General features: G+C 36.3%; 1 protein-coding gene across 11 annotated transcripts in view; it reads right to left on the reverse strand.

Moving 5' to 3' along the window:
- Positions 1-16,288, reverse strand: part of MMS22L (MMS22 like, DNA repair protein) — a 159,217-nt gene that overhangs the window by 102,213 nt on the left and 40,716 nt on the right. For all 11 annotated transcript variants that reach the window (XM_017958125.3, XM_017958128.3, XM_021936805.2 and 8 more), the window contains 3 exons: positions 8,504-8,623; positions 6,093-6,319; positions 3,560-4,069 (listed from right to left, as the gene is read on the reverse strand). In XM_017958125.3, the coding sequence (XP_017813614.3) occupies positions 3,560-4,069; positions 6,093-6,319; positions 8,504-8,623 (857 nt within the window). The remainder of the gene's footprint in view (positions 1-3,559; positions 4,070-6,092; positions 6,320-8,503; positions 8,624-16,288) is intronic.

Here is a 16,288-nt window from a genome sequence, read left to right on the forward strand (position 1 = left end):
ATGAGAGTAAAAACTGGTACAATCAGCCGGGCGCGGTGGCTCATGCCTGTTATCCCAGCACTTTAGGAGGCCGAGCCGGGCGGATCGCGGGGTCAGGAGATTGAGACCATCCTGGCTAACATGGTGAAACCCCGTCTCTACTAAAAATATATTTTTAAAAAATTAGCCGGCCGCGGTGGCGGGAGCCTGTAGTCCCAGCTACTCCGGAGGCTGAGGCAGGAGAATGGCGTGAACTCGGGAGGCGGAGCTTGCAGTGAGCTGAGATCCGGCCACTGCACTCCAGCCTGGGCGACAGAGTGAGACTCGGTCTCAAAAACACAAAAAACAAAAAACAAAAAAACTGGTACAATGCGTTTTTTTGGTATGATATTTGGTAACATCTATTCACATTTAAAATGTGCATACACCAATTCATCCTTAAGAATTAATCTACAGGTATACTTCCACAAGTACACAGAAATACATGTATAAAGATGTTAAATAAACATAAACTGGTAAACAATACACATTTCCATTGTTAGCAACTGGATAAAGTTTGGCACATCTATATAATGAAACAGTAAGTAGTCATTTAACAGAATTAGGTAGGTTTTCATGTTTTAACATGAAAAGTTGTTCAGGAAATATTAATACAAGGAAGTTACAAAACAAAGATCATCTATTTTGTGTTTTAAATATACCGTTGCGCGCAGTGGCTCATGCCTATAATCCCAGTACTTTGGGAGGCCAAGGCGGGTGGATTACCTAAGGTCAGGAATTCGAGACCAGCCTGGCCAACAGGGTGAAACTCTATTTCTACTAAAACATAAAAATTAGCTGGGTGTGGTAGTGCGTTCCTGTAATCCCAGCTACTCGGAATGCTGAGGCAGGAGAACTGCTTGAGCCCGGGAGGCGGAGGTTGCAGTGGGCCAAGATGGTGCCACTGCACTCCACCCTGGGTGCATAGAGTGATATTTCGTCTCAAAATATATATGTATATATTCTCTATACACATATATGTATATATGTGTATATATATATAGTGTGTGTATATATATGTATGTAGGTAAGAGGAAGATTTCTGGAAGGTTCTATAGAAACCATTTTATTTCTGTGGATTAGAACTAGAGCAATGTATCTCAACCTTAGCACTGCTGAAGATGGTTCAGATAATTTTTTGTTGTAGGAGCTGTTCTGAGCACTGTAGAGTGTTTAGCAGCATTTCTGACCTCATCAGTGCTGTTCCCCTAGTTGTGACAACCAAAAATGTCTCCAGGCATCCAAATGTTCCCTGGGGGAAAAACTCACTCCCAGTTGGGAACTACTGAACTAGAGAATGAAGAAGTGAAGCTGAGGAGAGAAATGTAGTTGTCACTTTATATCTCTTTTCTCCCCCATTCCTACCATGATAATATGTTACAAAAACAATATAAAGATAATTTTAATAAAAACCAAAGATTGCCAGAAATTTTTCATTAACACATTAAATTTAAAATACTTGTAGGATATGAACCTTTGAGGAAAAAAAAAGAACTATGTAAGAAGCAATATAATTATTAAAAAGAATTAAAAAGGACTTATCTATCTTCAACAGAAAAGGCAGAAAGATATATGGATTCTGCCACTTTTTTCCCATGACTGCCTCTTCTCAAGATGTCCATACTCTTTCTTCCTTTCTTATTCCTATGCTCTGAAGTCTTTTGGGGACTATAGTTCTCCATCACCAGGATGGCTTAGACTAATACCCTCCTCTTCCTTCTTGTTTTGTATATTCAGACAAATACACAGAGACAAACCAAAACTGACATTAGAAATGTAAAAATTTCTAATTTTCCCAAGAAGCACAGGGAATTACTTAACATTTATTTAAAAACTGAAGAAATAAAACAAAGTTTTCATTTGGAAGAAGTATAAAACCTGCCATGAAAACACAGCGTAGAATAAAGAAAATTAAGGTAGTAATAGAAATAAATTTGATAATGAATAAATTTCCAAAATTTGGAAATCCTGCCAAGCTTAGTACCTCTGAAAAACAGATGCAAAATTTGTAACATGATTATTAGGAGGAGGGAAGCAGTCTGTTTGTTATCTTCGGACATGATTTCAAATACAATCATTTTCTGTGACAGTGAGTAACTATACTGAGTGGTAGTATTTAACTTCTTAAGAATATGTACTTCAAAGGTAAAACTGCTATGTGAAAAGGGCCTAAAGGCAATAAATATCATAACCATTGTTCTTATCCACATCAAGTTTGTGTCTGAGTGTATTTAACATATCTGCATAATTTCAGTGGATCTGAAAATAGTAAGTTTTGTATAGGTGATTGATGTTATTAATATAATTCTCTATGTTAATTTCAGAGCAAACTGGTCTATTTCGAAGAATTTGACGCAGCTAAGGCTATGACTTTGCTGCAAAAATTTAAAGAAAGTCACTTTTTAAAAATGGTGTGGGGCCGGGCGCGGTGGCTCAAGCCTGTAATCCCAGCACTTTGGGAGGCCGAGACGGGTGGATCACGAGGTCAGGAGATCGAGACCATCCTGGCTAACACGGTGAAACCCCGTCTCTACTAAGAAATACAAAAAACTAGCCAGGCGAGGTGGCGGGCGCCTGTAGTCCCAGCTACTCGGGAGGCTGAGGCCGGAGAATGGCGTGAACCCGGGAGGCGGAGCTTGCAGTGAGCTGAGATCCGGCCACTGCACTCCAGCCTGGGCTACAGAGCGAGACTCCGTCTCAAAAAAAAAAAAAAAAAAAAAAAAAAATGGTGTAGTGTGGCCAAAGATTCCTTATGGGCACAAAATTACAAATGCTTCAGTAAAAGCCACCTCAGACATGAGCTCATGATCTTGCTCAGATATCTGTAACGTATCTTTGGGTAATAATACACTTTTCTGAGAGGTAGCAGGGGAAGGAAGGGCTAAGGGAAAGCATGGCTCTCAGACTGCACTAGAGCTGCTCTTGAGTTTAGTTCTGCATCTTGTGTTTGCATATAACCTTTCTTTTGAAAAGCTATTGTTTGCAAAACAGCTTGAAAACTACAGGTTGAGCATCACTAATTTGAAAATCCAAAATCCAAAATGCTCCAAAATTCAAAACTTTTTGAGTGCCAACATGACACTACAAGTGGAAAATTGTATCTGGCCTCATGGGATGGGTTGCAGTCAAAACTGTTTCATGCACAAAATTATTCAAAATGTTGCATAAAATTACCTTCAGCCTATGTGTATAAGGTATATATGAAACATAACTGAATTTTATGTTTACACTTGGGTCCCCTCCTCAAAATATCTCATATCTCATTATGCATATGCAAATATTCCAAAATCTAAACAAATCCAAAATCCAAAACACTTCTGGTCCCAAGCATTTCATATAAAAGCATTTTAGTACACAGATATACTCAACCTATAGTGATTTATGCCCATGTAGTAGAAAACTAAACCCTTCCTCTACATTTGGATTTCATGTGTATTTGTATATATGTGTGCATGTGTATATACATATAACTTTAACATAAAATTCACATAAGTGATTATATAAAACAAATCATAAATTAGCATATGACTGAAAACCATACCTGATTCTGGCCAGAACAGCTTGTAGAAAGCTCAATACTGTCCTAAGTTCAGATTCTCGGCACGCTCGCAGAAGCATACTAAAGCCATCATTAAGCAGTTTTTCATGGGAAGGATACAAGCAATAGCTGGTCTCAAACACTTCTTGAACACCATCAATGTATATGGAAAGAAGTGTCCAGAGAGTCTGTCTCTGTACCATTTCCTCATTCTTAGACACCAAGAATTCCTTTGCTTTCTCCCGGAAAGCACATGAAAACTTCTCAGCCAAAACACCAATGTCCACATTTTTCTGGGCATACATCAAGAGGAAGGCCATGTGACCCTTCCAAATGAGGGCTCTCTGAGACCTTATAAAAGCAGGCTTGAGGAAATTCAGGAGGTCTAAAACATGACTTGCAACATCTTCTACCTCTGCAACAGCTGCTAACAGTAGAAAAAGGCTAAAAAAGTTCTGTAGACCAACTTCAGTTAGTTCTTCCATTCTTTTTTGATGGAATTTTGAATATATCCTGTAAAACATTAAAAATGCTTTAATAAAATTGTTGCATTCACAAAAACTTGTATCTCTTAAAATGTGCTTCAATGCTTATGACAATCTCATTAAATTTTAAGCTAATTCTTCATTTTGATGCTGCCTTGTCACTTTGTTTACTTAGAAAGTAAACTCACATAATGGCCCTACCTTGAAATTTCCCAGTGATGAGGCAAATCACCTGTAAGTGAATCAAAGGATTCAATGGCTTTCCCCAAAGACAGTACAAATGTTTTCATATAGTATATGGCTTTTCCTTTTATTCAAGTCCCCCATCACCCTTCTTTTCTTATTTTTATTAGTAAATAAGAAAGAATATATAATATTTTAAGTACAATGTGATATGCTTTTACAGAAATCTTAACAGGACAATTTTACATAACAATTATCCTTAAACTCTCTCCCTGCACCCCTCACAAAGACTCGTTCTTATTTTACCTATACCTTTAGACAATGCAAGGTGTTAGAAAAATTATTTTTAGCCACCTGCAAAGAACTAGGCATATAAAAATCTCTCATCAATACTATTTAATACAATAGTTGACACAATAGTTAATACACTAGATAATAATATAGTTAATAGTTGACATACTTTTCTCTCATCAATTAAGGGATTAGAATTGAAAACAATTCATCTGAATTCCTACTTACAAATTAAGTTGTTTTTTTGTTTTGTTTTGTTTTTTTCTGAGACGGAGTCTCACTGTTGCCCAGGCTCGAGTACAGTGGCACAATTTTGGCTCACTGCAGTCTCCGCCTCCCAGTTTTAAGTGAGTCTCCTGCCCCAGCCTCCTGAGTAGCTGGGATTGCAGGCATGCACCACTGCGCTTGGCTATTTTTTTTTTTTTTTTTAGTAGAAACAGAGTTTCACCATGTTGGTCAAACTGGTCTCAAACTCCTGATCTCAAGTAATACGCCCGCCTCAGCCTCCCAAAATGCTGGGATTACAGGTGTGAACCACCACACCTGGCCTTAAGTTTTGCAACTTCTATAACTGGTTTATTCAGGACAGAAATGAGTAATGCTCATGAGAGTTAAATGTTTATAAGTAACTACTTGAAAGCTGACAAACTCTTAAAAGTAAAGATCTGTTTAATTATCTTTGTATCATCTACTACTATCTCCACTATAGTGTTTGACATACAGTATGTGTCTAATAAACAGAATTGTTATTGAATAAATTCCAATGACTTCTTTCAGCCATAAAGTTCTGAGTATTATGTCTTCCATAAAATTCCTTAAGATTCAAAAACAAACTGTCAAATAGAACAAAAGAAAAAAACTGTTTGAGCCATGTGATTCTTGAAGATTTAATAAAGAAGCTGCCATTTAAAACAGTATATAATAAATAAAAAATCCAAACCATATCACCAAGCGCTTATAAGAATTACTCACTGTGGGACTCAAACAGGAATTTCATTAAGTGATTCTTGAGAAGTCCCTACCTAGTATTCTCTTCCCTGAGAGGTCTCAACAAATAATATGAGCAAGTGGTAGATGGTGGTGTATTGCACAAAGAAGGCTAAGAAAAGGGCTACTACAGGCAAAGGCAGTAGAAAAAAGAAAGACAATTTAAAAGTGTACTCACTGAACAAGCAAAACTCTCAAAAGAGAGAGAAAGAAAACAATGGACTAATGTGACCACAGTTTATTTTATCAGAAATGAAAATAGCATAGTTCCCAAATGAGAACATTAGTTATCTGGTTCTACTATCTCTGGTCAGTTCTCATTAAAAAAACACAACAAACAAAAAAAAACAGTGCTTGTGAACTGCTGGGCTCAAAGAACACAAAAGTTTTATATGTTGAAACTATCACCTACCAATGTGCAACCTGAAGATGTTTGTTTCTGTAACTTTTAATCAAATGCATATAATGGATTACATAGTAACATTATAACTAATTAAGACTCTAGCCCCAAGTAAACTTAACAAAATACAAAGAGTAACACTTATCCAAAGATATTAGTGCACATTCATGACAAAAGATACTGCATATACCTTCCTTTGACTTGTTTCCAAGGATGAGGGCCATTGCTCTTCATTGCTTTCTTAACAACTTTTGCCAGAATGCAAAGAAAAATTGTATAACTACTGCTGGATTTATACAGATCCTGATCTTGTTTATCGCAACAGCAAGTCTTCACCATTTCAAGCATCGACAAGGGTGACTTCATGGTATTAGCAAGGCCTTTAAAAGGAAGCCAAGAAATACTGAAGGAACTATTCTAAAAGGGGGGAAAAAAGGTAGAAAATAATTATTAGTCTCTCAGTAAATAAAATGGTAAGCTGCAAATCCCAGTTAGTTGGTTCATCAGAAGTCTGACTCATCTTCATCACAAAAACTACATAAACATGATCCCCTAAAATAAAAATTCCATGAAAGAAGAGCATCAAGAGGTGTTCAAATTTTGGATTGTCCCCAAAATGTGTTTTTAACAGTTGATTTGTCCAAATTAGGATACAAACAAAATCCACACATTGCATTCAGCGATATGCACAGCACTTTTGGCTCTTTGATTCTTTGTTTCCCAATGTTTTTGTTATACCACTTGTTTTTAATATCAGGTCATTTGTTGTATAAAATTTCCCATGTTCTAAATTTAGCTGCTTGTATGGCTCTAGTGTTACTTAATCTTTTATCCCCTATCTTTTCTGTAAGTTGGTCACTATATCTAGAGGTTTTATCCGATTCATGTTGACTTTTTTGGCAAGAATCTTTCATTAGTAGTACTGAGTAGTTCCTATTGCATTTAGCAAAAAGGCACATAAGTTCTGGCTTTTTGTGATGTTAAGATTGGTCAGATTATCAACCTGGTCCACCCATTTTAGTGGTCCCACCAGCCTTTAACTTAACGTTTTAGTAGCATTGATGATCATTGCCCAGATGCCTTATTTCATTAAATGTACAAACTGGTGACTTCTAATTCTATCATGTTTTAATTAGTTCATCAGAAATTTGATTACTCTAAAATATAGTTTGTATTTTCTTTACAGTTTTCAGAATTAGGTGTTGTTTTTTTTTTTCCAGAATAACTTTTTACAAAGAAGCATAAATTCAGAGATTTAAACATATTTAATATGTTTTAATTCACTGCAGTCATAATTCTTTCTTATGCTCAAATTTTCCCATTCTCTGGGCAATGGACGTTCCTTCAGGTTGGCTCCTGTGTCCTTCTGACATGACTCTAGCTTATTTTGATACCTTCCCTGGTTTCTGGTATGACAAGACACCCCAGACTCACCTTGTACATATCCTGCCTCAGGATTATAATCAGTCATTTCTCAACTAGCCTAAAAATTATGCTTCAGAGAAGGGTATTTTTCTAATTTTTTAGTAAGCTCCATTATCCACAAATCCAAACTTGTTATTTACTTGTAAATCTTCCATTACCATTTTCTATTTTGATTGAGAGGTTCTATACACCTCTCAATCTCCTCTCTATACACAAGGTATAAATCCTTAAAATCTACCTTTAAAATTTTAATCTTCCAAACTCACCCTCTCCTTTTGAAATACATTGTCCCTATTTCAGTTCTCAGCGATAGTATTTTTGCTCATACAACTACAATAAACCACTAACTCGTCTGTACCCAATTCATTTACACCACTTATAGAAAAAAAAAAAAACTTTCTCAAACACATACCTAAGTCACATCCTTGCTACTTAATGTCTCCTGAATAAACCAGAATTAATTGTACATTATCTTCAACCCTTCATAGTCTAGTCCCAGACTGCCTTCTCTAGTCTCCTATCTTCAGTCTCTCCATAGTTACCCCAGGCCTATCATTCAGAACCATTGACATGGTAGGAACAGACCAAGCTTTTTCATATCTCCATGTATTTGTCTATACTGTTCATTCTGCCTGGATCTTTTTCTTCTGTTCTTAGGAAATTCTACTCATTCCCAAAGCCAAGTTCAAAAATTATGACCTCATAAAGTCTTCCACAAATACAGATACCAGGTTAGACACCCCCTCCTCTGGAGTTCCACAATTACAACCTTTTTCCCACAATGTATGTATTCCCACCCACTAGCCTATAAGCTACTCAAATGCCAGGATTGTTTCTTACTCAGGACAGCAGTGCCTGTTCAATGTGTCATGAGCAACCAATTATTATTAGAAACATTTATAAATGAAGATTTTATAAATATCTGCTACATTTTAGCTACTTTGTTTACACTTGCTCTGAAGAGAAAAAGGATACCAAATGCTGTCTCCCTTATGACAAAGCTCTACAGACAATGTTAAAGATAAAACTATTCATGAGCTACTCCAATCTACTCTGAAAAAAAATTAACTTTTTAAGAAAAATCCATAACTATTCATAATTAAACCATAAAGAAATTCCTCAAATATGAACAAATTATTAAAATTCCTGGAGCAAAATCATATTCTATTCACTCACCAGGTTCTTACTATAATATTCCCATAAAATGGTAACAATTGCAATGTTTGGCTCCCAGAAATCACAAAGCGTCAAACAACAGTGAAGATACATTCGTAATTGTTCTTCTAGAATACTACCCTAAAAAATAAACTGAAGTTATGAGAAGGTAAATGGGCTCTGGCAATATAAACATTTTCACTTGATATTGTACTGTATAACCTGCAGCTAAAAAGAAAATAAATATATATCACCCAATCATACCCATTCTCACATTCAGACTAGGTCTAAATCAACATAACACATACTTCTAAAAACATGTTTTAAAGACCATTAACATATTCAGATAACAGAAATCACATAACTCAACTTTTAATTCAATTAGTTAAAAATTACAGGTGTTTCATAATTGAATAGTACTGGAAACCCAGAAACCAGAAAAGAAACCCAAACCAGAAAGAAGTGGCAAAGATGACCTAATAATTAAGATGTACACAAATCCAGAGGGCTTGGTCATACTTAAGTACTTGATTAAATTTTTTATAGTATTATAGGAGTTGTTCTTTCTAAAATCAAAGGATAGGCAGAGTACTTCTATTTCAACCTTTTATGAGATAACAGGAGGAAAAGGAAGTAGAAAAAACATAGATGCTTTTTCTATGACAATATAACCATGCATATATTTTTTAAATGACACACCCTGAATTCCAATCACTCAACAATTGTACTTAAAACTTACCACATACTAGGCACTGTTTTAATGTACTACGCATAGGACAACAAGTCAGTCAGACATGGCACATGTACTGGTAGAGCTTACATTTTTGGAGAGGAAAGAAGAGGATTCTAAAACAATATAAATTTGAACAGAAATAACTGCTGTGAAAAACGAAACAAAGCAAAGTAATGTGAAAGTAACTGGTAGAGGATGAGCATCACTATTTTATCAGCTGCTATGAATGGAAAAGCCTTTTGAAGGGCTGCAGTTGAACTACCTGATTAAATGAAAGTCAATAAAGACTTGGAAGAAAAACATTCAAGGCAGAGAAAATGATTGGAAAGTTCCTCAATTATTAGTAGGCTTGGTATTATTTCTAGACAGGAAAACATCATATCTCATTTGAGGCTTTACTGGTCTTGGTAAGAAATTTGGATTGTATTTTAAATGTTGGGAAGCTACTGGAAGAGAGTAAGCACCGAAATGACATGATGTGATTGTTTCAAAAACACTGCTCTGGATTATACATAAAGAATGAATAGAGGGGATAAGAAGAGACACAGGGAGAACAGGTGGGAGGCGATTGTGTGAAACTATAAGACTGAAACTTTAAAGACATGTTTGGAAAAACATTCAGTGGGATTTGCTGGTAAACTACATTAAGGTATGAAAGAAAGAAGTTTCAGGTTTTGGCATAAGGAAATAGGTCAATGGTGCTATTTCCTGAAATGGCAAAGACTAAACGAGGAACTTATGAGGTGAGTGTCCAGGGTATCCAAGTAGAGCTATTAAGCAGACAATCTGACCTATGGGTCTAGAGTTAAGGGATTAAAGTCAGAGTTGTTGACATAAATTTGGGTCAATGATAAAATGATCCATAACTGAGAGCCCTTTGATATTACAACATTTTGATATGAAGCAAGTGGAGAATACTCTATATGCAAAAACAAGTGTTCAATGAAGCAAAAAAGAAACCAGGCATTGCGGATGCCAAGAGAAGTATTTCAGAAAAACGACAACGGTGAATAGGATTGACCTTTGCTCAGAGGTTACAAAAAGAAGAAATAAGAACCCTTGGAAGAAACAATATGGAAGTCATTGACGGTGTTGCCAGAGCAGTTTGGGGCTTGGTGAAGACTATGATGAAGAAGCTCAACTATGGATGGCTTATGACATCTAGGAGGTGAGGAAGTAAAGATATTTAAGTGAAAACATATAAACAATAAAGTCTTTGAACAAGTGAGAAGAGTTAAGATCCAGTGTACAGGGGAAGGAATTAGCTCTTGATAGAAAAAGTGACACTTCCAATATAAAAGAAGAATAGTCTGAGAGATCAAATATGAAGCAGATGTATTGGGAGCTTTGAAGGTGTAAAGAGAGGAATTCTTAACTGACCAATTCTACTTTTCAATAATTTATGAGGCAAGATGTTGAGCTGAATGGATTAGAGAAGAGCACGTATTAACTTGTACGTCAAAGAGAAGTTCTGGGCCAGGCATGGTGGCTTACACCTGTAATCCCAGCACTTTGGGAGACCGAGGTGGGTGGATCACCTGAGGTCAGGAGTTCAAGACCAGCCTGGCCAACATGGCGAAACCCCATCTCTACTAAAAAACAAAAAAATTAGCTGGACTGGACGAGGTGGCAGGCGCCTGTAATCCCAGCTACTTGGGAGGCTGAAGCAGGAAAATCACTTGAACCCAGGAGCCAGAGGTTGCAGTGAGCTGAGACTGCTATTGCACTGTTGCACTCTGGGAGACAGAATGACACTCTTTCAACAACAACAACAACAACAACAACAAACAAAAACAAAAAAAACCACCACCAACAAAAACAGAAGTTCTGAAATAAGTCACTTTGGAGAGTAGAAAAGCAAACATTCTAGAGCTGACAGCCATTTAAGATTATGATCAAGAATTTAAAGTCAGACACCTTAGTAAAAATGAATGTATGATTTTCTCCCACAATATTCAGTTGTGGGTGGTGTGGGAGATAGGAGAGAAAAAATGTTTTTTTCATGGTTAAAACAAGCTAAGGGCCATGGAATTAAAGATGTTTCTCATGGAGTAATTAAAATAATGGGTTGTATACATTGTTTAAGAAAGAAAGTGAGGAAATGGAAGAGGACAGAAAAATGAAAAGGTCAATGGTAATAGGCAAAATGAAAAGAAAAATGAAAAGTGAAAAACTGTAGAGTATAACCATGGGAGGAAGCAGATGAGGCAAGTAAAAGAAAATCTAGTAAGTAGTGAGGCTATTAAGAAACTGAAAGCACAGTTTGATTATACACAATAACATCAGGGTCACTAGCAGAAATGGTGTACAGGTAAAGAAGAACACAGTGACCTTAGTATAAAACTTTTTCAATGAAAGAAGAGTAACCCAAACATGGGTAAAAAACAGCAATGCACAATTTTTTTTTTTTTTTTTTTGACAAGGCCTTAACTCTTTATTCATTATTTAAAATACACTTCAGACTACAAGTTCTCCAGAAGATTCCTAACTCCCCTAGTAGATAAGTGGCCTTTCTTTATGCTTTTATGGCACACTAGGCATACCTACATCATCATACTTACTATGTTAAGTTTATCTGCTTTCAAGTATCTAAGAGCTCTGTGAAAGACAGAATAATGCCCACATGGTGTATACGCCACAGTGCCTGTTTCACCAAAAAGCCTCCATAAATGATTCATGAACAAAACTGAGATCTGGGTTCTGATGCTTCTTCCCAACAAGTAGTTATGGCTTAGGGAAAGACATTTAGCTTCTTTAGTAAACAATTAAGCTTATTTAACCAAAGAAGGCAACGTTCTGTCCATCATTAGCCTCTAATTTTATTAAGAAAATACTAAACTAGATCCAGGTTCATATTGATTCCTATGGCACACTACTGAATTGAAATAAAGCATACTAATTTTATCATGTTTATAAGGTTAAAAAGTAGATTATGTTATCAAAGTTAATATTGAAGGGTTTTGTTTTATTTGACATCTGAAACTCATTTTACCATGTAAAATCCACAAAAACATATTTAAACTGTAAAAAATATGCAAAGTTTGGGAAAAGCAAAAGGATGAATGCTAGGTACCAAACAGTAGAGTTAAACATATATGAAAATTCAAATCTCAGCTCTGCCATTTCCCAAGCTAGCTGTGTGAACCTGGACAAGTTCTTCAAACATTCTGGGCCTCAGTCTGTAAAAGTGTAAAATGGAAACAGAAATATCATCACTACACAAGACCGTCCTAAGTATTACGTGAAGGAATGTGCAGTAAGTGTTAAGTACAGTGCTTGCACAGGGATAGCTGTCGTTTTATCTGCAGGAGAGAAATGCACTGTTTTTAGACCAATGCTACTCTTTTGATGATCAAATAATAAATGCAACAGGTTCACAGTAGTGTTCCTTAAGATGATACATATCAATTTTGTCAGTTTTAAGCAAACCCTACCTAATCACAGAGACTTGACTAAAGACATGTAATTCCATGCCCTCTGATTAAAGATTGTTTTTAATAAGCCATAAGGCCTGTGGGCCTCTTTTCCACACAGCCTTAAACCTGACTGGCTCAAGGAGTACTACTCATCTCCCACATTTTCAGAAGCCCTTATGGGCTCTCAGTGTGTCTCATCTCGTGTGTGTGTGTGTGTGTGTGTGTGTGTGTGTGTGTGTATGAGACAGGGAGAGAATATGAACTATTTAATGAATATTCCAATAAGTCCATTAAATGAATATGCCTGCTTCTAATCTCTGCTGTAGTCCTTTTTTAAAGAATGTCCTATCTTTATTTTGAACAATCAAATTTAGGCATATTACATTTGGGCATACTACATAGGTCAAATCTTTAATTGAACTAATAATAAGCACATTCACTCTTTTACCTTAGTTATTATATAGAAATGGCAATTTAACAACTGGTTATTATATATAATTTAACAAAAGCTCATTTATTTATGCATAACGAATCTACCTATCAGAAATCATCAGAAGAAGAAAATTTATTCACAGTCTAAACAGCAACTGTTACCAGAAGTTTCCCTAATTGGATTTATTTTTAGGAGTGAATAGAGTTGGACTTCAATATCCCAGGTAAGATCCTTCTACTCAAGAAACACTATGATTTTTAGTTAGTTATTTAAAGACTATTGTCCCACATTATTTAGATCTAATCACATTCTGAGTTGTTTCTACTCCTGGACTCTCCAAATTAATGTGTGTTTAAAAAATCAAAATGATTTTTTAAAATCAAATTTACTTTTTAAATACCCTTCCATAACCTTTATAAAACTAAAATTACTTCTGTGATCTCAGAAAACAATGAGGCTTTTAAAAAGCAGGTAGCAAAAGATGAAAAATATTTTTTTCATATGAAAACAATAATGCTGTTCCAAAGGCAGAACACATTTACAATTAGCATTCACAAATATTAAATAGGATTACCTCTAAAAAACTGTTTTTAAAGCACTTTACTATTTGTACCTATGTAAGTAAAATTGAGCAATATATGTTCTCTTTACTAAACTAAAACTCTACCTGTTTCTGGCAGATCCTCTCTAGCAAGAAAAAAGAATTTGAAACATTATTTGCTTGATTAAAGCTGTAGTGGTGGGCTGGGTGCGGTGGCTCACATCTGTAATCCCAAGCACTTTTGGAGGCTGAGGCAGGAGGATTCCTTGAGGCTAAGAGTTCAAGAACAGGCCGAGCAACATAGCAAGACCTGTCTCTATAAAATGAAAATATTAGCCACACATGGTGGCATGCACCTGTCCTAATGACTCAGGAGAAGGAGGCAGGAGAAGTGCTTGAGCTCAGGAGTTCAAGGTTATAGTGAGCTATAACCACACCACTGTACTCCAGCCTTGGTGACAGTGAAAGACCCTGTCTCTTTAAATGAAAAATAAAAACAAAAAGTATAATGAAGTGTAGACTAATTTTATTTGAAGGCTGCTGTATCTTTGGAAGGTTTTTGTTTTTAAACACAGCAAATGGACTCTTTCACCACTGTCACTGTTGGAGATCAAGTACACGACCATGGTCAGATTTCAATTTACCTCAATGGGAGGAAAATAGATATAATCAAACCAATAGTTCTATCCAAATATATTATTCTTTACGACTACCTACTACTGCACCCACAAAATTGGTTTCCAGAAATTCAACACATAGTCCTATACTACTTGTAGAATATAATTTGGTACAATCAAGGAACACTAAAACTGAAGGAACAGCAGAGAACCATAACACTACTTCTTCCTAAATATTATAATGGCCTCTTTTCCCATAGGAAAGATATTATTTTGACTTGACGCTAGGCCTAAATTCATAGAGCATGTTTCTTAGGTTAGTCATATTATTCCTACTTCCAGGGTGACTAACTCATCCTGGTTTGCTCAGATTTTTCCTGGTTTAGCACTGAAACTCTGGGCCATGCAAACCAGGATGGTTGGTCACCTGACCTACTTTTCTTCCCCCCGCCAATAGTCTTTGGCGAACAGGTGGTGTTTGGTTACATGAATAAGTTGTTTAGTGTTGATTTCTGAGATTTTGGTGCACCCATCACCTGAGCAATATATACTGTACCCAAAGTATGGTCTTTTTTTTTTTTTTTTTTTTTTGAGACAGAGTTTTGCTTTTGTCACCTAGACTGCAGTGCAAATGGCATGATCTTGGCTCACTGAAACCTCTGCCTCCCAAGTTCAAGTGATTCTCTTGCCTCAGCCTCCTGAGAAGCTGGGATTACAGGCATGTGCCACCACACTCAGCTAATTTTTGTATTTTTAGTAGAGACAGAGTTTCACCATGTTGGCCAGACTGGTCTTGAACTCCTGACCTCAGGTGATCCACCTGCCTTGGCCTCCCAAAGTGCTGGCATTACAAGCGTGAGCCACCACACCCGGCCTGTACCCAAAGTATAGTCTTTTATCCCTCACCTTACTCCCACCGTTCCCCTCAGGCCCTCAAAGTCCATTATATCATGCTTACATCTTTGTGTCCTCATAGCTTAGCTCCAAGTTATAAACGAGAACATATGTTGGTTAGTTTTCCATTCCTGAGTGTCGTCACTAAGAATAATGGTCCCCAACTCGATTCAGGTTCCTGCAAATGCCATTATTTCATTCCTTTTTAAGGCTGAGTAGTATTCCACTTTCTATATATAACAAATTTTCTTTATCCAGTCATTGATTGATGGGCATGTGGGCTGGTTCCATATTTTTGCAATTGCGAATTGTGCTGCTATAAACATGCATGTGCAAGTGTTTCATAATGCTTCTTTTCATCTGGATAGACACCTAGTCGTGGCACTGATAGATCAAATGTTAGATCTTCTTTTAGTTCTCTAAGGAATATCCATAATGCTTTCCATAGTGTTTGTGCTAGTTTACATTTCCACCAGCAGTGTAAAAGTGTTTCCTTTTCACCAAGTCCACACCAACATCTATTATTACTTTTTGTTTTTAAATTATGGCCATTCTTGCAGGAGTAAGGTGGTTTCGCATTGTGGTTTTGATTTGCACTTCCCTGATCATTAGTGATGTTGAGCATTTTTTCATCTGTTTCTTGGCCGTTTACATATCTTCTTTTGAGTACTGCCTACTCATGTCCTTAGCCCACTTTTGGATGCAATTTGGGTTTGGTTTGTTCTTGTTTCTCTAGTTCCTTGAAGTATGACCTTAGATTGTCTATTTGTGCTCTTTCAGACTTTTTGATGTAGGCATTTAATGCTATGAACTTTCCTCTTAGCACTGCTTTTGCTGTATCTCAGAGGTTTTGATAGGTTGTGTCACTATCATCATTCAGTTCAAAGGATTTTTAAATTTCCATTTTGATTTCATTATTGACCTAAAGATCATTCAGAAGCAGATTATTTAATTTCCACATATTTGTGTAGTTTTCAAGGTTCCTTTTGGAGTTGCTTTCCAATTTTATTCCTGTGGTCTGAGAGAGTAGCTGATATAATTTCAATTTTTTAAAAATTATTGAGACTTGTGGCCTATCATATGGCCTATCTTGGAGAGTGTTCCATGTGCTGGCGAACAGAATGTATATTCGGCAGTTGTTGAGTAGAACGTTCTGTAAATATCTGTTAAGT

Source organism: Papio anubis, chromosome 6, assembly GCF_008728515.1.
Source record: "Papio anubis isolate 15944 chromosome 6, Panubis1.0, whole genome shotgun sequence".
NCBI classification, from domain to species: Eukaryota; Metazoa; Chordata; class Mammalia; order Primates; family Cercopithecidae; genus Papio; species Papio anubis.